The following is a 24,023-nucleotide window of genomic DNA, read 5'->3' as shown; positions in this document are numbered from 1 at the left end:
TCAAATCACATCAAACAACGTTGAAACTACGAGTCGCACCATGAATCGTACTTATAAATTTTTAAATCTTTCAACTTCTAAAACCCGTACCGGAACCTATCGAATCAACCCGGAATGACGTTAAATTTTGCAGACAAGTCCCAAATAATATAACGGAGCTGTTCCAACTCTCGGAATCGCATTCCGACCCCGATATCAAAAATTCCACTTCTGGTCCAAATCTCCAAAAATTCGACTTTCGTCATTTCAAGCCTAATTCAGCTACAACCCTCGGATTTACAGTCCGGACATGCTCCTAAGTCCAAAATCACCCAACGAAGCTAATGGAACCGACGAAACTCCGTTTCGAATTTGTCTTCACATAGTTCCGACTACGGTCAAAATCCTAAGACTTAAGCTTCCGTTTTAGGGACTAAGTGTCCCAAATCACTCCGAAATATCTGGTAACCGAATTAAACCACGCACGCAAGTCAATACACATAATATGAAGGTGCTTAGGGCCTTATGCCGCCAAACGAGACTTAAATTCTCAAAACGACCGGCTGGATCGTTACATAAACTCACATTTAAAACCTCTGTATTGATTCCTCATATACGTTAGGAGTTGTGTTGTTCAACAACTACCTAAATGTGTACTATTTTTCAAGCAAAACACACTAAATATGCACTTTCAATTGAGGGCACTTTCAATCAACAATAATAAAAACATAGTTGAACTGGTAGAGAAAAGTCAATGGCAGATTTACATTAAACGCAATGGAAAATTATCCTCCAATAGGTTCCATCAAACCCTAGATGATAAAGTTTAACTACTCATAATTGTATAAACAATTATAATAAGATTTGAAAGTATTAAACTACATATTAAGGAAGAATGGAGAGAAAACTCCGGTGATTCGTTCTGTAACCTTATATCTCCAATAATGTCTACCTCTCAAAAAACTAACTTTAAGAAGTATTTATATAGTAGGACTAAAGTGTACAAGTCCAAAATTAAAAGAGGAAATCAAAGGTGCATGGATAGAAACCATCAACACGGGGGCAGCATCAGAAGCTCCAAAATAACAGTGCAAGGCGCCAACACTACGCGGCCTTGCATCATCAGGGGCGACAAAGTTAATGTTATGGACAAACCCTTGCTTGTCTCAGACTGTGAGTTTTAATGGCCTTGCACTGTCTAAGGCTGTAACTTTTCATGACCTTACAATGTCTTCTTTTTGTGTTCTATTTTGTACCTTCGAGGTACCATTTCTTGTAACTTTTCTCCACTTCATATCCAAGTGTTGCTACACGTAAAATAAACTCAATTAAGCTCAAATGTCGTACGAATTAGCATCCATACAACAAACAAGTAAGGTGAATAACATCCAAATATATGAAATTATAGCCCGACATCACAAGTATCAGTAATTGATTCAATGGCTCGAACCCGTGATCTATAGGTCATACATAGATAATTTTACCATTGCTCCAACACATCAATTCCAAAGGTGTAAGCTCAAGTTCTCAAATTAGTTAATGATCTGATTTTCAACCTTTTTTGTTTTCGTGATAGTTTTGTATATCATGTGTGCAATTAAAATTGTTCAGTTTATACTCCTCCGTCACATTTTAGGTGTAAATAAGCATGATTTAAATCGTGTCTTAAGGGAAAAAAGTGTATAATGTACAAATATGCTATTGAATCTTGTGATCTTAAATACGTCACGTAGAATATTAAAACTAAGAAGTTACTAAACATAAAAAGTGATATTCTTATTGAAGCAGATTAAAAAAAAAAAAAAGTAAAATATAATGAATACATAAATTATGTAATAATTCATATAGGATATACGATGCAAGGGAGGTGTCCAAATACTAATATTTACTTTTCCTTTATACCTATTATTCATTATTTCTTGTAGAGTTTTATTAATTTGTCCTTGGAACATTTACAAACTTTACGGTTTATCAGTCTTGGTACATAATTGTTAGTAAACAACAGTAATAATAACAAACTCAGTGTAATTTCACAAGTGGGGTTTGGGAAGGATAATGTGTACGAGACCTTACTCCTACCTTGTTAAGGTAGATCGGTTGTTAGTACATACTTCCTCCGGTCCACTTAATTGATTTTTTAGTTGTTTTCACATATATTAATGAATTCACCTTTTAGCATTAATTAACAATAAAATTACCATATTAACCTTAATTTATTCATTGAAAATATTACAACTACTCTTAAGCTCTATACTTTAAGAACAACTTTGGAAAAAAGAAGTTAATTCTTTCTTGATATTTGAAAAAATCAAATATTATGGACCACAAAAATAAGACCAAAAAATCAATTAAATTTTGAACAGGAGGGAGTAATTGTTAATATTCAATTAAAAAGGAACCATAATAAAGAAATGAAAGAAGAAAATACCTTTGTTTCCAAGACTTTTCATTTTGCAAGAACGGTTCCTTTTCAAGAAGTTTGATCTTCAGTGTGTCTTGGTAAATGAAGGAAAAGGGTAGTCTCTCAAACTATATTGGGATATCGAGACAGTCAAGTGGAATTAATTGGTCACAATTTAATACAGTAATTTAACATTATGTAAAGACTACAACTCAAGCAAATACTTTTAGAATATGTATACAATTAAAAATTTATTTTTTTATATAACATTCTTAATAACTAACACAAGATATACACGTACAACGTGTGTGTCTAGAAACTAATATCTTATAAATTATAATCATAGTCCACATTGTGCGGACTCTTTAAAATATTATCGCACCCGTGACGGATCCTCCAAAAATGCACTACATTTGGACGTTATCCTGACCACAAAGACCATGCTAGTGAGTACGAGAACTATATACAACTCAGGCTACTCCTTAAGACAAAGTCTATCACAGCCATGGACTTTTATTTTTCTTTTTTTTTTTGGTAAAATTGGTGCCCTGTGAAAATGTTCAAGTTGCATTAACAACTCTCTGAACTAGGATTAATAGTCTTTCAAGAAATTTGCAACCAAAAGAACCAACCTACAGAACAGATGAATTGTGTGCACTATAAACTGCAGAAAATGAATATAACTGGCCGAGCACAAAGACCATGCTGTTGAATACAAAAAACTATGTACACCTGAGGCTGCTCCCGAATGTAAAGTCTATCAAAGAAATAGACTTTTCAATTTACACCAAAAACTAACTAAATTCAAACACTTATTTCAGTCACGAGTAGCTTCTGCATTTCTTTCAAAGAACATGCTATTTCTTTCCTTTTGTAAATATTTTCTCCACCAACTAAAATAACATATGCCAACAGAAACAAGTCCTTGTACACATAATATAAAAACATGATCAAGATTCAGCAATATGAATAGAAATCAAAAATTTAGAGCAAACTTTCTTACATGATGATCAGAGAATAAACATATTGTCACTGAGACATGATGAAGAACTATTAACAACTCCTTGGATACTGACAAGTCAATCCTAACCTTCTCTTGCAGTTACAAAACCAGTTTAAAACATAACGTAACAGCTGCTAAGTATGTTGCAATTGATTCAAACAATAGGGACCTGCCAAATAGGCATGCGGAGAGGATCTTGGAAAGCTTAGGAACTCCTGCTCCATTTTAACATAATCCCGAGACACATCACTCCTTTTGTATCTGGTGGCAATGACGAACTTTTCTAGCACTGTTGCATGCTTGAGCAAACAATTCACCAACGGCTGTATAGACTTATTTCCACTTAGTGGTCCATCAAAGTTAATGATCTTGATGGTTTTTAAATGTAGCAATGAGCTGTTAAAATTATATGTCTCAAACCTCCTGCGCTGTTCATCCTCATTTGTGTACTTTGACAGTATCTCCTGCAAGAAAAAATCTGCTATATTAACCGTTTATTCTCCTTTGTGGATAAAATAAAAAGGTGATGAATTTCTAGATTCAAGGAACATGTCAAGTGCTTCGCAAATGTTACAAAGTGGTACAGGCAAACAAGAAAAAAGATGTTTCAAATCTTCATTGAAGCCGATCATTTATCTGCTCGCATGAAGGTGAGTACCGAGTACAATACCCCTTATTAAACATCTTTTTTCCTACAACTACCAAAAAATTGGCTGTCGAACTTGCTGACTCATAGAAACAATTTCGATAGTGTTGCAAATCTGATCCATGACGCGTAAAACTAAACATGGATAACAGTTGTAGACAAGGAAAATGTGGAGAAGGTGGTATAGTGAGAAACTATGTTGGTGATCTAAGTTGCTTCAACATGATAGTTTAGGTGCAGTACCCATGTCGAAACGACGCTAGTATGGGTGTGGGATCCGCACCGGATTTGGTCAAACAATTTTGGGTACTTTGACCATGCCAGATGAAAAATTCGAGACAAGATACAATTTAATTACCGAAATTAGAACCAAAACTAGGGTAAATTTGAAAAAAATAGCATACCTTAGAAATCAATCATTTACTTATCTACAACTTGAGAATAAAAAAAATCCACACTTTACCGGCTAAACGTAAGTATTCCACAAAATTTCTCATAAGTTAGAGATATTTTTATTTTTTGGAATTATTTTTAGTCAGATCTCCGCACCCGTATCCGTACTAGGATCCTTATCCCAGAATCTTAGAATTTAAATCTCGAAACCGACCTCTAAATCCGCACCCGTATCGGACACCTGCACCCGCGTCCGACCAACTTAGCTAGTGATATTATAATGGCATGTGTACTCACTAGGCCATAAAATAAACAATATGGTTGAAGAATTTGCATTTCCCTATGGGCTTAGATGTTGTCCTGAAGATGATAATAGAAACATTTGGGTGGAAGCAGACTTTTCACTTATTTTGAATGCTGTCAAGGGAGTTGCAAAACCTTCTGGGCACGACGAACCTATTATTGAAGAGAATAAAGAGTTGATTCAAGGTAAAGAAGTCAAGGTGTGGCTGATTCTTTAGCTGGATAGAGCCACCTATTGGACGCAGAGAAGAAATTTTTCAGCTTTCACTCACTACCAAGAGAAGCTAGAGAAAAATGATGAGAACAGAGCAATACGAAAACACAAATAATTCTTTACTGTCCTGCAACATATAGAGGAGTTGCAACTGGCTACTATTTAAACAACAGAATTTTTGAAGGCAAAAGGAGGAATATACATAGCCTTAAGTTTATTTGTATTTCCTTGCTACCTTTTCGGTGCAACTTGGCCTATGTAAATAATGTAGATTCCTTGTTAGATATGATCAGGAAATTGCACAATATGTAAATTTAGACAACTTTCTTAGTGCTGTCCATTCCATTTATAAAATTTACCTTACTTATCAACAAAAGTTGGCAACATGGTTCTGTCTATTCATAACAGTTTCAGCTCTAAATTCAAACACACAGCAATACAAAACTGCAAATAATTCTTGTGTTCTTCAAAGAAGGGAGAACAAACTGAAAGTCTTGAGCTTAAACACAGAAAAATGATGAGAACGGAGCTGAACTAAAATAGTTTCTAAATCCCCATAAATTCAAACTCAATGAAAACATATACTAATATTCTCCACAACTCACAATAAGGCAAAAAGTTGAAATCTTGGACAAAGAAAAAAGGAAATATCCAAACTTGAAGAGGAAACAGAAGTCTTTTCACAAATTGTAACCAAACCTTTCAAAATGTCAGTCTCTTCATCACTGATCACAACTTTAACTCACTACCAAGACGTACAAGTGGAAGCTCCCTTCCTACAGAATTCGAAAGAAAGCCCAAAGCTTACCTCCAATAATGCAATAAGATAAACTTCCCGGTAAGATCTTTTTGTGAGTTCACATGTTACTTGAGAATACTCCTCACATTGTTTCCATTTTAGTTCTTATGGGAACAATGTGCAGAGGAGCAAGTATCCAAAGTTATAAGTTATTGTTGTAAAGCTAATCAAGTACTTAGGCTAGTTAAGTTTCACATTGTAAATAGGAGTCCTCCTCCTATACAGAATCACTCTTCTTGCTTACACACTAGGGGCTTAAATCCGATACTTCTGTCAAACATTGAACCTTTCTCAATCTTCTTTTAAGGGTTGAATCAGTTCAATTTTTACCTTTTTTTTTATTTTTTTGAAGAGGTAAGGCAGTCAAGTCATCCTCTTTGTAACCATATTATCTATGAAATATACCACATCTTCTTCTATGATTTTGTTTTCCCAAAAGTACTTGAAATTAGAAATGTGTTGATATGTGACATCTTCTTCTTCCACTAATAGTTGTTTGGTGTTGATAAAATGAACAAAAAAAAGGTCTAAAGGAAACTTACTCTTGAATCATGATCGTCCCAGTCAATGACCAATGTCTCAAGATCCGATGAACTCTGTAGAAAGCTACAAACTCCAGGGAAGTCCAACTGTTCCAAGGCTGCATTAAGTTTTAAGAATTTCGGGCTTTCACTAGTGGGGTCTGGGGAGGGTAGTGTGTACGGAGACCTTACCCCTACCCTGGGGTAGAGAGGCTGTTTCCGATAGACCCTCGGCTCCCTCCCTCCAAGAACTCTCCACCTTGCTCTTGGGGTGATTCGAACTCACAACCTCTTGGTTGGAAGTGGAGGGTGATTATCACTATAGCAACCCACTCTTGTCTGACAATATGGACAGGAGCTTATAAACCAAATAGATAAACCAGACTATGTCAAAACAAGGAAATGCAACATAGTTAACAAATGAAATGCAAATTGTTGAATAAATCGTAAAAACAACTTGGACAATGCGAATGCGTTTTGCACATCAAAGTGTTCAAGGTCGGTTTGGAAATCCGACGATGGACTTTTGAACATTTCAAAAAACCCGTTCACATGACTTAAAAAGAGTAAGATCGCTGTAAAATAATCCCAATTTAACATGTTGTTCTTTCCATTGCAACCACTTTACTCTCACAGTTCATCATCTACAATTTAGTTCAAAAGGTCTTATTTAAATCAGCTCACTCTGTCCCATCGATCTTGTCATGAGAATTTAATTAATTACTACTTAATAACTTAGTTAACAGATTATCCTAAGTAGTGGCACTGCTAATGTTACTAAACTAGTAAGTAAAAAGTCGCAAAACGAAAAAAGATTCTAAATATTGGATAGCAAAGAGTATGAACAGACCTCGATGCACCAGGGACCCAATTCAAGATTCTCAACCTGGGCAACACCATGAAGAAATTCCTTCAAGTAGCTAAACTCCTCCTCGAAGTTATCTTCTTCATATCTCCATTCAAAATTTGAATAGCCAAGGACTGCGGTGACAAGTGAAGCCACATTTCTCTGGCGCAAGTGTATCTGATCGCACAACCCCGAAATTTGCAAATGCTGAATATATGGGGCTAATATTTCTAGCTTCCCATCCATGTAGTCATCAATGACCAGTTTTCTCAGCTTCACAGAGCTAATTTCCAAACGATGAATGCCCGAAACATTATACAGTTCCAAGCACTCCAAGTTAGGGCAACCAGATAATACTTTTCCCATTGCACCATCTGTCAATTCAATGATCCTAATGGAAAGAGAGACGAGACTACTCCAGTTAACACTACCAGAAGGGTTCAGTTTGCAGCCGCATAAAACCAAATTCCTCAGCGATGTATTCTTATATGCAAACTGAGGAACCTCATATTGACCACCAGATTCAATTTCAAGTGTAAAATCTTCAACATTAGCAACTTTAATTGCAAAATGTACCCATAAATCAACATCTTTAACATAACTCTTCTCCTCGTAATCATAGAAAACGACCCTGAATGTTTGATAAAGTGAATGGTTCGAGAGTTCTCTATCTCCATAGAGAAATTCATACATTGACTCAAGGAACCATGACCATATCTGATTATTTTTCGAAACTGAGGGATCTTTGGGATGAGTTTGATGCTCTCATGCCCTGTCCTGGTTGTCCATATCCAGAATCGAAGAAGTATGCTCAGCACTTTGAACAACACAGGCTTCTGCAATTTCTCATGGGCCTAAATGAATCTTACTCACAGTCCAGAAGCCAAATTATGATGATATACCCAATTCCTAGTATCAACAAGGCCTACTCTCTACTAGTGGATCAGGAAAGTCAAAGGAGTTCGGCAAATTTCTCACAAACAGTTCAAGTGTCTGAGACAATGGAGAGTACTTCTCTTTACAGTAATAGAACCTCTGTTAACTCGGGAGGTAATTTCAAACAAAGGAGAAATCAAGTACAATGTGAATACTGCCACTACAAAGGACATACTAAGGAAAACTGTTATAAGCTAATTGGCTATCCAGCTGATTTTAAACCTAAGAAGAAAGGAGGAACCCTTGGTCTATATGCTAATCATGCTAGTGCTGATGTCCATCGGCAGGGAGAAGGGCCACAGATGCAGGCTGGAGTCCAACATGCAGGTCAACATGGTAGAGGAGATAATTTTGTAGTGTCTCAACCTGTTATTATGCCTCAATACCCTATGATATCTATGATGCCTCAATCTGCCACTTATTCTCAGCCTGCACCACCTGTACCCTATCTCACACAACAACAATATCAACAGATTGTCCAGCTGCTCAACAAAAGTGCTGAGGAGGGATCATCTTCCAAGGCTGCTGCTGCAGGTACTCTGATAGCCTTACTATCCAAGTATCTTAATCATAACTGGATAGTAGACACAAGTGCCTCAATTCACATGACATCCAATCTACAGATGTTAAACAATTATCAGGTTTTACCAAAACATCAAAGAGGCACAGTTCAATTACCAAGAGGAAATATAGTGACAGTATCACACTCAGGAAATACTACAGTACTTAAAGACCAGAATATTAGTGATGTGTTGTTTATACCCGACTTTAAGTACAATCTACTGTATGTTTCTCAACTTACCAGTGCTTAGTGGCATTCTTCCCTGATTTCTGCATATTTCAGGACTTCTACAATGGTCAGGTGCTGGGGATTGGTAAGGAAGAGCATGGACTCTATCTGCTGAAAGGGAACTCACTCCAGAAATCACAGTTGTTAAATAAATGTACACACACAGCTAACCTTAGTTCTGAATCTACTCACCTATGGCATCTCAGATTAGGACATGCTCCTATTGATGTAATCAAAAGGCATGATGTACTTAGAGCATTGAAAAATGTAGGTTCATATCATTGTACACTGTGCCCTGTAGCAATGCAATCAAAGTTACCTTTTCAGTTGAGTATTGCAGCTACTAAAGCAATATTTGAACTGGTACATTGTGATATCTGGGGGCCCTATAGGGTACCTACATATGATGGAAAAAGATACTTTGTCACTATTGTGGATGACTATGCTAGATATACTTGGAAGTTCTTAATTAATTCTAAGTCTGATGCTATAGTGGTCATCAGAAACGTCTTAACCACAGTGCAGAATACTTTCTCGACTAGTGTTAAAACTCTCAGGACTGATAATGGGAGTGAATTTTTTAGTGCTGACTTCAAAGCATTGGTCTCCTCTCTTGGAATTATTCACCAGAGTTCCTGTGTTTACACTCCTCAGCAGAATGGAGTGGTAGAGAGAAAACACAGAACAATCCTTGAAATGGCCAGATCACTCAGGTTTCAAGCAGCTGTTCCTCTAAAGTTCTGGGGTGAATGTGTTAGAACTGCAGTTTACCTTATTAACAGGCTGCCTTCCAGAGTATTACATAATAAATCACCTTTTGAAATGCTTTATTTGCATCCTTCTTCCCTCACACACCTTAGAGTCTTTGGGTGTCTATGTTATGCATCCAGTCCAAAGGAGAATGATAAGTTTGCACCAAGAGCTCTTCCTGCAGTCTTGCTAGGCTATTCTTCAACACAAAAGGGATACAAGCTCTACAGTCTGCACACCAAGTCCTTATTTGTGAGCAGACATGTAGTATTTCAGGAACATCTCTTTCCCTTCAAACATATGAAGGATGTTGATACCCCTATATTTCCTATTCTTGACTTGCTACCAGCTGCAGAGGCCTACTCACAGGGTGCCTCCTCACATCCCTCTGCTGCCTGTCAAGAACTACCTCATGCTACTTCTTATGTCCCTAATGAAGAACATCAGCATAGTGCCACTGCCTCACCTAATGAAGAACATCAGCATATTGCTTCAACTTCAGAGTCTCATGATCAACCTTCTGAGATTTCACCTCCACAGGAGATAAGAAGGTCCACTAGAACAGGGAAGCAACCTGTCTGGATGCTGGATTATGTGATTCCTGTCAAGAACAAATCATGTCAATATCCTATGGCTTCATATGTGTCCTATGCTGCTATTAAACTGCCTTACAAGCAGGCTCTGTCAGCATACACAGCTATCAAAGAGCCTCAGACTTTCAGAGAGGCTGCTTTGGATCCAAAAATGGGTAGAAGCAATGCAGCTTGAAATTGCTGCTCTAGAAGCTAATCACACATGGAGTGTTATTGATCTTCCTCCTGACAAGACCCCTATTGGTTGCAAATGGATATTCAAGATCAAGTACCAGGCCTCAGGGGAGATAGAGAGATATAAAGCTAGATTGGTAGCTAAAGGTTACAGTCAAAAGGAGGGACTGGATTATATAGAGACCTTCTCACATGTGGCAAAGATGGTGGCAGTCAGATCAATAGTGGCCCTGGCAGCATCCAAACACTGGTTCATCTATCAGATGGATGTCCATCATGCTTTCCTAAATGGTGATCTAGTAGTAGAAGTCTATATGCAGCTTCCTCAGGGGTTTTCTAGACAGAGGGAGAATCTGAAGGTCTGCAAACTACATAAGTCCCTGTATGGGCTTAAACAAGCACCAAGACAATGGAACAAAAAGCTGACAGAAGCTCTAGTTCAGATGGGGTTTCAACAAAGTCATTATGATTACTCTCTTTTCACTAAGAAGACAGGCTGTGATATCACTATAATACTAGTATATGTTGATGACTTATTGATTACAGTCGGTAGTCAACAGCTGCTAACTCAGACAAGGAAAGACTTACAAACCAAGTTCAAAATGAAAGACTTGGGAGAATTGAGATTCTTTCTTGGCATTGAGTTTGCAAGGTCCAGAGAAGGAATTGTTATGTGTCAAAGGAAGTATGCCTTAGAGCTTATTGCTGAATCAGGATTAGGGGGAGCAAAACCTGCAGGCACTCCTCTAGAGTTCAACCAAAACCTCACTTCTGAGGAATATGACAAGACTGTTCAGAAGGGCACTCAAGAGGATCTCCTCAAGGATCTAGGGCCTTATCAGAGACCTGTGGGAAGACTACTCTATCTTACTCTGACTCGACCTGACTTAGGATTTGTTGTTCAAGTACTAAGAGTTTATGCACAGACCAAAGGTTCACACATGGAAGCTGCCCTTAGGGTGGTGAGATATGTTAAACAGGCAGCAGGTGTGGGCTTGTTCATGCCTGCTCAGAACACCAATCAGTTACTGGCCTACTGTGACTCAGATTAGGGGGCTTGTGTACAAACTAGGAAATCAGTAACAGGGTAGTTAGTAAAGTTTGGAGATGCTCTAATCTCATGGAAGTCAAAGAAGCAAGGGGCAGTGTCAAGAAGCTCTGCTGAAGCTGAGTTCAGAAGCATGGCATCTCGCACAGCTGAGATTATCTGGTTAGTAGGACTATTCAAAGAGCTGGGAGTTGAAGAACAAGTGCCAGTGAAGCTAATGTGTGATAGCACGGCTGCAATCCAAATTGCAGCTAATCCTATTTTCCATGAAAGGACAAAACACATAGATATAGATTGTCACTTTGTAAGAGGAAGAATAATGCAGGGCCTAATACAAACTGAGCATGTGTCAACCAATGAACAGCTAGCAGATATCCTTACAAAAGGTTTGGGAAAGGCACAACATGATTACCTGCTTCAAAGACTTGGAGTGAAGAATCTGTATTCAAGTATCAGCTTGAGGGGGAGTGTTGACAATGGTTAAAGCTAACAAGCTGATGTAACTAGAGTCAAGTTAGCAGTGAGTAGGTGGTTAATCTTATTTAGTCAGTTAAGCTAGTTAGTTGGCAATCAGTTAGAAGGTTCCAGAAGTTAGTTAACACTGTAGATTAATTGTATATATACACGAGTGTACAGTGATTGTATTCAGTTTTTGATATTTTACAGAATCACATTCTCTCCTCTCAAGCTCGTCTCTGTTCTAGCTCAATTTCCATTTCCATGGCAGTCAACAAAAGTGTCCGAAGTCAGTTGACCGTATCCGGGACGTATCCTGCTCCTGTCCCCGTCTCGTATCGGGACGGGGACGGCACCAAAATCGAAGAGTCCGCACAACTTAGGTTACATCTATATGCAATAGAAAAAAATATAAAGAGTGAATATTTGTCAAAGTTCTATAACATTTACCAGCATTCTGATACTTTAATTACGAAATCAAGTGATAAATGATAAATTACAGGGAATAATGGTGAAGGCCACATAGTTAAGAAATAGATAGGTCCTGTCCTACATTAGAAAAGAAATAAAGCGGGAGAGAGAAGCTATTCTGATTGTGTGCAAGGGTGGTGGGAGAGTTTAATTATTTAAAGTTCCATTTCCACCAATATCAAATAACATATGCCAACAGAAACAAGCCTATCGACTCATGATGTATTAGGAAATACAATTTTCGCAAAATGACAATCAACCTGAGAGCAAGCAAATTACATGATCAGAGAATAAACACACTGTACTGAAACATGAAGAACTACTAGCAACTCCTTGGATGCTAACAAGTACAATCCTGACCTCATCTATCAACTACAAACCAGTGTCACACATAAAGTAACAACTGTTAAGTATGTTGCCATCAATACAAATGATAGGGGCCAAAGATTGTCAATAAGAAAAAACAATTGAAGCGTGTGGAGAGGATCTTGGAAAGCTTAGGAACTCCTGTTCCATTTTAACATAATCCTCATCCACATCACTTAATTGGTATGTGACAACAATGATGAATTTTTCTAGTGCTGTTGCATTCTTGAGTAAATATTTTACCAATGACAGTACTAACATATTTTCACTTAATGGTCCAAGAAAGTTAATGAACTTGATGGTCTTCAGATGTGGCAATGAGCAGTTAAAATTATGTGTCTCAAACCTCTTGATCTGCTCATCCCTATTTGTGTACTTTAACAGCATGTCCTGCAGGAAAGAATCCACTAATATTAACCAGTTATTCTCCTTAGATGGAAGTAGAAAGCCAAGAAGTTGATTGTGGATAAAACAAAAAGTGATGAATTTTTAGATTCGAGGAACAATGTCAAGTGCTTATCAAATGTTAAAAGTGGTACATGCAAACAACAAAGGATATCTCAAAGCTTTATTGAAGCTGATCCTTTAACTCCTCGCATGAAGGTGAGTACTATCGCTTGTTAAACATCTTTCAACTATAAAAGAGTTTGACTGTAGAATTGGATTACTCACAGAATAAATTTTGATAGTGACAACATGGAATTTCATTGAGCAACTCAAACTAAGCTATTTTCTTGAGGAGAATAAACTGAGAGAACAAAAGTTCCTCTAAACATATTACACAAATACAGAACAATAAGCATGCTGATTTAGCAGATTTAGAAAAGAGAAACCATCAACTTTCAATACAAAAAAAGAAGATTCTGAAATCCTTGAAAAGCAGCATTCAAATAAAGTTGCTAAAATTTGAACTATGCATTTCCTGGAGCAATTTCTGTGCACATTGAGAAACATCCACCTCGATGGACAAGCACTATTGTCAAATGGTGCAAACCCGATCTAGGATGGGTAAAACTAAACATAGATGGCCAGTTGCAGTCCCACTAGGCCATGGAACAACAATGAGGCTGAAGCATTTGCGCTTTCCCATGGGCTTAAATGGTGTCCTGGACATCATATTAGAGTATTTGTGTGGAAGTCGACTCTACTTATTTTGAATGTTGATAAAGGAATAACAAAACCTTCTTGGAACCATGAACCTAATATTGAAGAGATCAAAGAGTTGATTCAAGGTGACACACTGTGACAGAGAAGCCAATGGTGTGGCTGATTCTAGCTGAATACAGTCAACCATTGAATGCAGAAAAAAAAAATCAGTTTTAACTCACTACCAAGATAAGCTAGAGGGCATTTAAGTTTGACAAGTGGCAGGTCCCTTCTTTCATACTTCGAAAGAAAGCTCAAAGCTTACCACCCGGTTAGATCCTTCTGTCAGCTCACATGTTACTTGAGAATACTACTCTTTCTCTTTTTCCTTTTTAGTTCTTACAGAAACAATGTACAGAGGAGCAAGACTCTCCACAAGTTAGAAGCTATTGTTGAAAAGCTCATCAAGTACCTAGGCTAATTATGTTTCACATTGTAAATAGGAGTCCTATACAGAAACACTTTTTTTTGTTTACACATTATAGGCTTATCTCCGACACTTTTGTCAAAGATTGAACCCTTCTCAACCTTCTCTTTACTTGAGAATTGAATCGGCTCAAGTCTTATCTTTTTTTGAAGAGGAAAGGCAGTCAAGCACCCCTCTTTGTGACCTCTTATCATTATCGATATAAAAATACCACTAAGGTGGTTTGAATTATATAAAAAAAGTTCAATTTTTTTTATAATGTACTTAAGATCTGAAATATGTTGATAGGTATCATCTTCGTCTTCCACTAATAGTTGTTTGATATAGATAACATGAAGTATAACAAAAAGAACGGTCTAAACGAAACTTACTTTTTTTTTTGTAATTGTACCAATCAATGACCAACTTCTCAAGATACAATGAACTCTGTAGAAAGCTGCAAATTCCAGGGAAGTCCAACGGTTCTAAGCCTTCATTAACTTTTAAGAATTTCCAGCTTGATGGTGGAGACTTCCACCCTTTCAACTCCAGTATGGACAGGTACTTATAAACCAAATAGATAAACCATAATATGGCAAAACAAGGAAATGCAACACACTCAACAAATAACATGAAAATTGTTTGAATAATTCGTAAAAACAGCTTAGACTGCATTTAGCCACATCATAGTGTTCAAGGCTGGTTTGTGAATCAATCAAATTGGCCATGAGAATGTAATTCTTTCATACTTACTTAGTTACCAGATTATCCTAAGTAATGGCTTGTTGATGCTACTAAACTGATGATTCAATAGCAAATAAAAAGTCCCCCCCCAAAAAAAAATATCTTAATTTTGGATTAGTGAAGAGTATGAATAAACCTCGATGTACTCCATCCGAAAACTTCCAAATAATCGGGCGGGCTGACCCGTTTACAGCCCAGTTCAGCCAGATACTGTAGCGTGGGGCGGCGTATTTCAAAGGAACAGTTTTTTTTGATACCGGTACACCGGAACCCGCTAAGCCCGTTAACGGATAAATATCCCCCTTCTCATTTTTTCTCACAATTCACTCTCTTAGTGCTCTAATTCTATCTTGATATTATTGATTATTGTTCTTAAATTCTCAATTACTTATTATTTCAAGTTTCATCAAATATTTAGTTTAGCCATTACAAAATTATTATTATCAAATATCAAGTATTCAAGTGAAGTGTGGTATCAACTATCAAGTATCAATCTATCAATTGAAGTTTGGTTTTTGATATCAAATTTAGTGCGGCATCCGAAATCCTGGTACACTCGTTCTATATCTTTCTCTTCTTTGGTGTATATTTTTTTATTATTTAATATTATTAATTTAATTTATATAATGGATATATTTAGAGTAGCCAAAAAAGCGTGCACTAGTAGAGGCGGTAGTAAGAAAACTTCTAAAAGATCAAGAGGTGGTGCTTGTTCTTCTAGTAGCTTTAAACATATTTCTGAAAGTTCAAGTGAAAATTTAAATGTAGATTATGAGGGACTTCAAGAAAATTACGGTATAGATGATAATTTAGATGATATTCCATTTCCATCACTTGATAATCTTGAAACACCACCAACTACACCTGGTAATGCTAGTCAAACTTAAAATATTAGAGGTGAAAGTCGTGGTAATACAAATAGGCCTCCCTTCACTATTAAGAAGAATTGAAGATTAAGAAGTAAGTGTTGGAATTTTTTTGACAGATTAGAAGAAGATAAAAATTATGTAAGATGTAGAATTTGTAAGGATATTTATAAACATGAGACCGGTAAGGGAGGGAGAACGGGTCAACTTCGTAGGCATATGGTAGACAACCACCCTCTTGATTGGGGAGTAGATGAGTAAGATGGGCAACAAAAACTTAAACCGGGTACTGGAGGGTTAATGGGTAAATACGATATTAAGAAAGATCGGGAAGAATTAGCTAAAATGATTGTTTTAGGTTGTTTACCTTTTAGTTTTGCTGCTTCACCATATCTTGTTACTTATATTCAAAGAATTTATAAGCCTTTGTTTAAAGGTATTCCTAGAAGTACTTGTAGAGCTGATATCTTTAGGCTTTTTGGACAATATCAGACATATATACGTTATTTGTTCACCAGTCTTTCTTGTAGAATTTCTCTTACTTCTGATATTGGTCGTGCTGTAAATGGTAATGATTATTTGACTGTTATATGTCATTGGATAGATGGTAATTTTTGTATGCAAAAACATATTATTGCTTTTAAATATGATGAAGATCAAAGTCATACTGGTGCATTTATAAGTAATACTATCCATGAAGTTGCTATATTTTATAATCTTGCAGAAAAAGTTTTGTGTGTGTCATTTGATAATGCTTCTAACAATAATGCTGCTATTACAATATTAAAATTACATCTACACCCACCACTTCCTGAAATATTTCATGTTAGATGTGCATGTCATATTTATAATTTGATTGTGAAGAGTGGCCTTGAATTATTTAGAGATGATATCACTTTAGTTAGAAGAGCTGTTGGTGTAATTCAAGGAAATAATAGAAGTGCTAGATTAAATGCATTTAAAGAAAAATATGTACACTATGGACTAAAACCAAGACTCATGTCTGAAGAAATAGTTACTAGGTGGAATTATACTTATTTATTCTTAACATGTTGTTATAAATATAGAATGCCTATAACTGAAATTGCTAATTCTCATTGTACCGATCCTAGCCGTTTGTTAACATCTAGAACTTGGGATGTCATTGAAGATGTTGTAAAGTTTTTACAAAATTTTTATGTGGCTACACTTGAGTTTTCTGGAGCTTATTATCCTACTATTGCAAATGGTTTAGTTCATATTATTGAAATTTTTCTTTTACTACATAAATTGAAGAAGAAAAAAGGATATACTTCTGTTGTTCAATCTATACTAGATAAGTTTAAAAAATATTTTTACTCAATTCCCCCTATTTACCTAATTGGTGCTATTTTAAACCCTTCTGCTAAGAAATTGGAGATATAATGGTTTATGGTTCTGATTCAACCAATGCCGGAAATCAAGAACCTCATGTTGACATGGATGAACTTATAAAACTGATGCAAAGCATGTGATGTACTATTTTTTTTTATTTTTATAATTGTTGTAAACTTTTAATTTGCAAGTTCAAAAATAACAAAATCAAAAAAGAAATTGCAACTTAATTTGAAGTATTATATATTATTCAATAAAAATATCAAATAAAAATTTTCGGAGCTTGATCCTTACATATTGCATATTGGTCTTATTAAATAATTTTTTCTAGCCACTTACTTTCAAATTTTAATTTTAAAATTATAAAATTCAAATTTCAAATTTTAAACTTCAAAGTTTAATTCTAAGCCTTAAAAGTTTGCAAACACTTAAGTATCAATAACATTGAATAAGAAAAACAAAATTTATTTAAAAAAAAAAAAAAAATTCCACGGCCTACTAACAACCCGCTAAGCCCGAACCCGGACGGACAAAAAAAAACCCCGAAAAAGTACAGCCTGCTAACAGCCCGCAACGTTAAACGGATAGGCTAATATTTTTGTATCCAACCCGTCCCATCCCGCCCGTTAAACACCCATAGTATCGACCGATTTCGTATATTTTGAGTCGCGGGGGCATTTCGGGTTTGGGTTAGTGGAGTGAGATAATTGGGTTTAGAATTTGTTATTGGGCTAAACAATTTTGGTCTGGCCTAGGGATGATAATAGTAAACATAGCACGGGCTAGCCAGTTTTCGGACCGGTCATTCAAAATTAGTCAGCGTTTGCAAAGTCATTGAAAAATAGTCACTATTTTGCTGCAACATGGAAAGTTCCAGTATAATATACTGGAGATCGGTGCACATGTGTATGAGCTTCCAGCATATTATGATGAAACTCCAACACGCGAAAAGTTCCAACATAATATACTGGACATTGGAGCACCAGTATATGAACTTTCAGCATATTATGTTGGACCGGTATATTATACTGGAACTCCAGTATAATATACTGGAGTTCGAGTATACTTATGCTGGAACTCCAATATATTATACTGGAGTTCGAGTATGCTTATGCTGGAACTCCAGTATATTATACTGAAATTCCAGAAAATTATGCTGGAGTATTTTCTGAATTTTGAATAGTGTTTTCGTTCAGATTTATCTTTATATGAAAAGTGGCTTTCTATTACTTTTGAAACTGTGACTATTTTTGAATGACCACTTGTAAATGTGGCTATTTTTTGAATTTCTTCCGTGATAATAGGTTGAACACAACCGAAATTCAAACAAAAATCCAAAAAAAATTGGATTTTTTGTTTGATTTTTTGAATTACAAATTAGATTTTTTTATTTAACTTTTAAAATTACAGATTTCAGATTAGATTTTGGATTATGAATTGGTTTGATTTCTTTCTTTCTATTTTTGTATTCTTATGATTATCTTTTACCTATAATTTTCCTTTTTAATTAGAATTTTCCTATGAACGCACCCTTTTAGCGTGATATCCACGCACTTTCGCCATATAGACTATCTCGTTGCCACATAACATGGTCAACATTCAGAATTTTTATTATAGTATTTATCTATTGAGTTGGGGTATTTAAATGGGAAAGTTGTAAGTTGGGGTATGGAGTTGTCACAGTGGATCATTGTGGGGTCCATCCCCATAATAAAAAAGAAAAACAATAATAGCAAGAGGGTGATTGGCTAAGTTGGGCGGTGGATAACAACTTGCCAATTTGAAAGTTTTCAAGTTTGCAACTTGCAGAACCAAAACCAATTTTGGTTGCCGTGGGAAACATTTTCTCACCTATAAAAGGAGAGCTTCGACTCTCATTTCATCACACCAATCTCATAGAAATATCACTGAGAGTTAGAGAGCAGTGTGAGGTATTTACACGTAGTGTAGTATGTGAGAGAAAATAGAGATTGTGAGCGATATTATAGCAAGGTGGGAATCTTAAAAGAAGGTTATTTCTTTTGAGTGTATAGTGGTCTCTGGAGTATTTTACTCGGGACTATTGGGAGTAAAATTCCTCATTATAATGGATTAGTTTGCTCCTCTCGGGCTCATGATTTTTTTTCTTATTCAAAAGGGTATTCCACGTTTAAAATCTTTGTGTCCTTATTGTTCTTTTTATTTTTGTTGATTACCGTATCTCGGTACTACATTATTGTTCCGTTATTATAACCGTGAATATTATTTCTATGGGGGTTTATTACCAACAACTGGTATCAGAGCACATGTTCTATTTGTACACAGAAATACTATTCACTGTCGGTAGTACTATACTAGGTGGGAAAAAATTCGGTGTAAAGTACGAGGTAGCAAAATTTAACGAAGATAACAGTTTCTCAACATGGCAAAGAAGGATGAGGGATCTGCTCATCTAACAAGGATTACACAAGGCACTAGTGCTGATCCCAAAAAGCCTGATACCATGAAAGCTGAGGATTGGGCTGACTTGGATGAAAGAATTGCTAGGGCAATCAGGTTGCACTTATCAGATGATGTGGTAAATAACATCATTGATGAAGACACCGCATGTGGCATTTGGACAAGGTTGGAAAGCCTATACATCTCCAAAATACTAACAAATAAATTGTACCTGAAGAAGCATCTATAGGTTAAACACATAGGTGAAGGTACATATTTTTTGTCATATTTAAATGTGTTTAAAGACTAATCACATAGCTCGCCAACCTCGGAGTGGAAATCGAGAAGGAAGATAAAACCATCTTGCTATTGAAATCGTTTCCATCTTCGTACAATTGAGTTGAAAGATGTCACATCGGCTCTTCAACTCAATGAGAAGATGAGAAAGAAGCCTGAAAATCAAGGACAAACTCTCATCACAGAAGGTAGAGGTAGGAGTTACCAAAGGGGTTCAAGCAATTATGGTAGATCCATATCTCGTGAGAAGTCTAAGAACCGATCCAAATCAAGAGCCGAAAATTGCTACGATTGTGATCAACCAGGTCACTTCAAAAGAGATTTTCCAAATCCAAGGATGTGCAAAGGTGAAAACCAGTGGCCAGAAGAATGCATACAACATAACCGCCATGATGCAAAATAATGATATTGTTGTTCTTTTAAAAAATTAGGAAGAAGAATGCATGCATTTGGCAGATCCAGAGTCAAAATGGGTGGTTGAAACAGTGGCATCTTACAATGCCACACCGATAATAGATCTTTGCAGATATGTAGCAGGTGATTTTGGCACTGTGAGAATGGGTAACACAAGTTACTCAAAGATTGTGGGGATTGGTGACATTTGTATCAAGACAAATGTCGGATGTACATTGGTTCTAAAGGACGTGCGGCATGTACCTGGTTTGCGGATGAACTTGATCTCAGAAATTTCTTTAGATCGAGATGGATACGAGAACTATTTTACAAATCAAAAGTGGAGCCTCACCAAGGGATCATTGGTGATTGTAAAGGTAGTTGCTCATGGCACGTTGTACAGGACAAATGCAGAAATATGCCGATGTGAATTGAATGTGGCACAAGATGAGATTTCTGCAGATTTGTGGTACAAAAGAATGGGTCATATGAGTGATAAGGGATTGCATATTCTTGCCAGGAAATCACTCATTTCTTATGCCAAAGGTAAAACGGTAAAACCTTGTGACTACTGTTTATTTGGTAAGCAACATAGAATCTCATTTCTGACATCGTCTGAAATAAAATTGAATATACTTGATTTGGTATATTCTGATGTTTGTGGTCCAATGAAAAATGAATCGATGGGCGATAAAAAATATTTTGTTACTTTTATTAATGATGCTTCACGAAAATTGTGGGTTTATATTTTGAAAACCAAAGATCATGTGTTTCAAGTTTTCCAGAAGTTTCATGCTCTGGTGGAAAGGGAGACAAGCCAAAAGCTAAAACGTCTCTGAAGTGAAAATGGAGGTGAGTACACTTCAAGGGAATTTGAAGAGTATTATTCGAGCCATGGGATTGAACACGAAAAGACAGTTCCTGGAACTCCATAACACAATGGTGTAGCTGAGAGAATAAACTGCACCATTGTTGAGAAGGTGTGAAGCATGCTTAGAATGGCTAAAGTGCCTAAGTCATTCTGGGGTGAAGCAGTTCAGATTGCATGTTACCTGATAAATAGGAGTCCATCAATTCCATTGGAGTTTGACATCCCAGAGAAATTTTGAACCAACAAGGAGGTGTTATACTCGCATATGAAGGTGTTCGGTTGCAAAGCTTTTGCACATGTGCCAAAGGAGCAGAGAACAAAGTTGGATGATAAATCTGTTCCCTGCATTTCATCGGATATGGAGATGAAGAGTTTCGGTACAGATTGTGGGATCCTATAAAGAAGAAGGTCATTAGAAGCAGAGATGTAATCTTCCGAGAAAGTGAAGTTGGAGTTGTAGATGATCAGCCAGAGAAGGCCAAGAATGGTATAATCCCTAACCTTGTTACCATTCCTTCTACTTGTAACTATCCCACAAGTGCAGAAAGTACGACCGATGAGGTTGCGAGCAGGGGGAGCAACTTGGTGAGGTTATTGAGTAGGGGGAGCACCTTGATGATGATGTCGAGCAAGTGGAGTACCCCACTCAGGACCTCAACCTCCAAGGAGATCAGAGAGGCCAAGGGTAGAGTCATGCAGGTACCCTTCCATAGAGTATGTCCTCATCAGTGATGAGGGGGAGCCAGAAAGTCTTAAGGATGTGCTGTCCCATCCAGAAAAGAACCAGTGGATAAAATCTATGCAAGAAAAGATGGAATATCTGCAAAAAAACTGACACGTACAAGTTGGTTGAACTTTCAAAAGGTAAAAGACCACTCAAATGCAAATGGGTCTTTAAACTCAAGAAAGATGGAAATGGCAAGCTGGTTAGATACAAAGCTCGATTGGGGGTAAAAGGCTCCGAACAGAAGAAAGGTATTTATTTTGACAAAATTTTCTCACCTGTTATCAAAATGACTTCTATTCGAACAATCTTGAGCTTAGCAGCTAGCCTAGATCTTGAAGTGGAGAAGTTGGACGTAAAAACTGCATTTCTTCATGGAGATTTGGAAGAAGAGATCTATATGGAGCAGCCAGAAGGATTTGAAGTAGGTGAAAGAAAACACATGGTGTGCAAACTGAATAAAAGTCATTATGGGTTGAAGCAGGCACCAAGGCAGTGGTACAAGAAGTTTGACTCACTCATGAAAAGTGAAACTTACATAAAGACAAATTCTGATCCATGTGTATACTTCAAAAGATTTTCTAACAACAACTTTATTATTTTGTTGTTGTATATGAATAACATGTTAATTGTAGGAAAAGACAAGGGGGTTGATCGCAAAGTTTAAGGGAGATTTTTCTAAGTCATTTGATATGAAGGACTTGGGCCCAGCACAACAAATCTTTAGAATGAAGATTGTTCGAGAGCGAACAAGCAGAAAGTTGTGGCTGTCTCAGGAGAAGTACATTGAACATGTACTGGAATGCTTCAACATGAATAATGCTAAGCCAGTCAGCACACCTCTGGCTAGTGATCTGAAATTGAGTAAGAAGATGTGTCCTACAACAATGGAGGAGAAAGGGAACATGGCTAGAATTCCTTATTCTTCATCAGTCAGAAGCTTGATATATGCAATGGTATGCACCAGACAAGATATTGCCCATGCAGTCGGTGTTATTAGCAGGTTCCTTGAAAATCCAGGAAAAGAACATTGGGAAGCAGTCAAGTGGATATTGAGGTACCTGAGAGGTACCATAGGATATTGGTTGTGTTTTGGAGGATCTGATCCAATCTTGAAGGGCTACACGAATGCTGATATGGCAGGTGATCTTGATAATCGTAAATCTACTACTTGATATATGTTCACATTTTCAGGGGGGCTATATCATGGCAGTCGAAGTTGCAAAAGTGTATCGCACTCTCTACAACTGAAGCATGGTATATTACCACTACTGAAGCTGGCAAAGAGATGGTATGGATGAAACGGTTTCTTCAAGAGCTTAGATTGTATCAAAAGGAGTATGTAGTCTATTGTGACAATCAAAGTGCAAAAGACCTGAGCAAAAACACCATGTATAATGCAAGAACAAAGCATATCGACGTGAGATATCACTGGATTCGAAAAAAGATAGATGATGGATCTATGTTGGTCAAGAAGATCCATACAAGTAAGAATCCTTCAGATATGTTGACCAAGGTGGTACAGAGAGACATGTTCGAGTTGTGCAAAGAACTTGTTGGTATGGACTCAAGCTAGAAGTTCGGTGTTACCTTCTTCAGGTGAATGGGTCTGGAGGGGGAGATTATGGGGTCCGTCCCCATAATGAAAAAGAAAAATAATAATAGCAAGAGGATGATTGGCTAAGTTGGGCGGTGGATAACAACTTGCCAATTTGCAAGTTTTTAAGTTTGCAACTTGCATAACCAAAACTAATTTTGGTCGTCATGGGAAACATTTTCTCACCTATAACAGGAGAGTTCCGGCTCTCATTTCATCACACAATCTTATAGAAATATCAGTGAGAGTTAGAGAGCAGTGTGAGGTATGCACATGCAGTGTAGTCTGTGAGAGAAAATAGAGGGTGTGAGTGATATTGTAGTGATGTGAGAATCTTAAAAGAAGGTTATTTATTTTGTGTGGATAGTAGTCCCTGGAGTAATTTACTCGGGACTACTAGGTATAAAATTCCTCATTATATTGGATTATTTTGCTCCTTTCGGGCTCGTGATTTTTTCCCTTATTCAAAAGAATTTTTCAAGTAAAAATCTTTGTGTCCTTGTTGTTCTTTTTATTCT

At 36.8% G+C, this 24,023-nt stretch overlaps 1 protein-coding gene across 5 annotated transcripts in view; it reads right to left on the bottom strand.

Annotated features, from left to right (window-relative positions):
* Window positions 1–3,261: 3,261 nt before the first annotated feature.
* LOC104106839 (F-box protein At5g03100-like) overlaps window positions 3,262–24,023 on the bottom strand; it is a 30,375-nt gene continuing 9,613 nt past the window's right edge. The window contains exons 1-3 of one of the 5 annotated variants that reach the window (XR_011412612.1): window positions 7,110–7,799; window positions 6,281–6,598; window positions 3,279–3,847 (exon numbers count right to left, since the gene is read on the bottom strand). Coding sequence is in view for 1 of the 5 variants with exons in the window: in XM_033658815.2 (XP_033514706.1) it covers window positions 3,518–3,847; window positions 7,110–7,799 (1,020 nt within the window). In the remaining 4 variants the exon portion in view is untranslated. Of the gene's footprint in view, window positions 3,848–6,280; window positions 6,599–7,109; window positions 7,800–13,036; window positions 14,454–14,634; window positions 15,175–24,023 lie in introns of those variants that run through there. The other 4 variants (XR_011412615.1, XR_011412614.1, XM_033658815.2 and 1 more) reach the window with 4 other exon arrangements.

Source organism: Nicotiana tomentosiformis, chromosome 12 (genome assembly GCF_000390325.3).
Source record: "Nicotiana tomentosiformis chromosome 12, ASM39032v3, whole genome shotgun sequence".
Lineage (NCBI taxonomy): Eukaryota > Viridiplantae > Streptophyta > Magnoliopsida > Solanales > Solanaceae > Nicotiana > Nicotiana tomentosiformis.
This window is presented reverse-complemented; position numbering and strand designations above follow the sequence as displayed.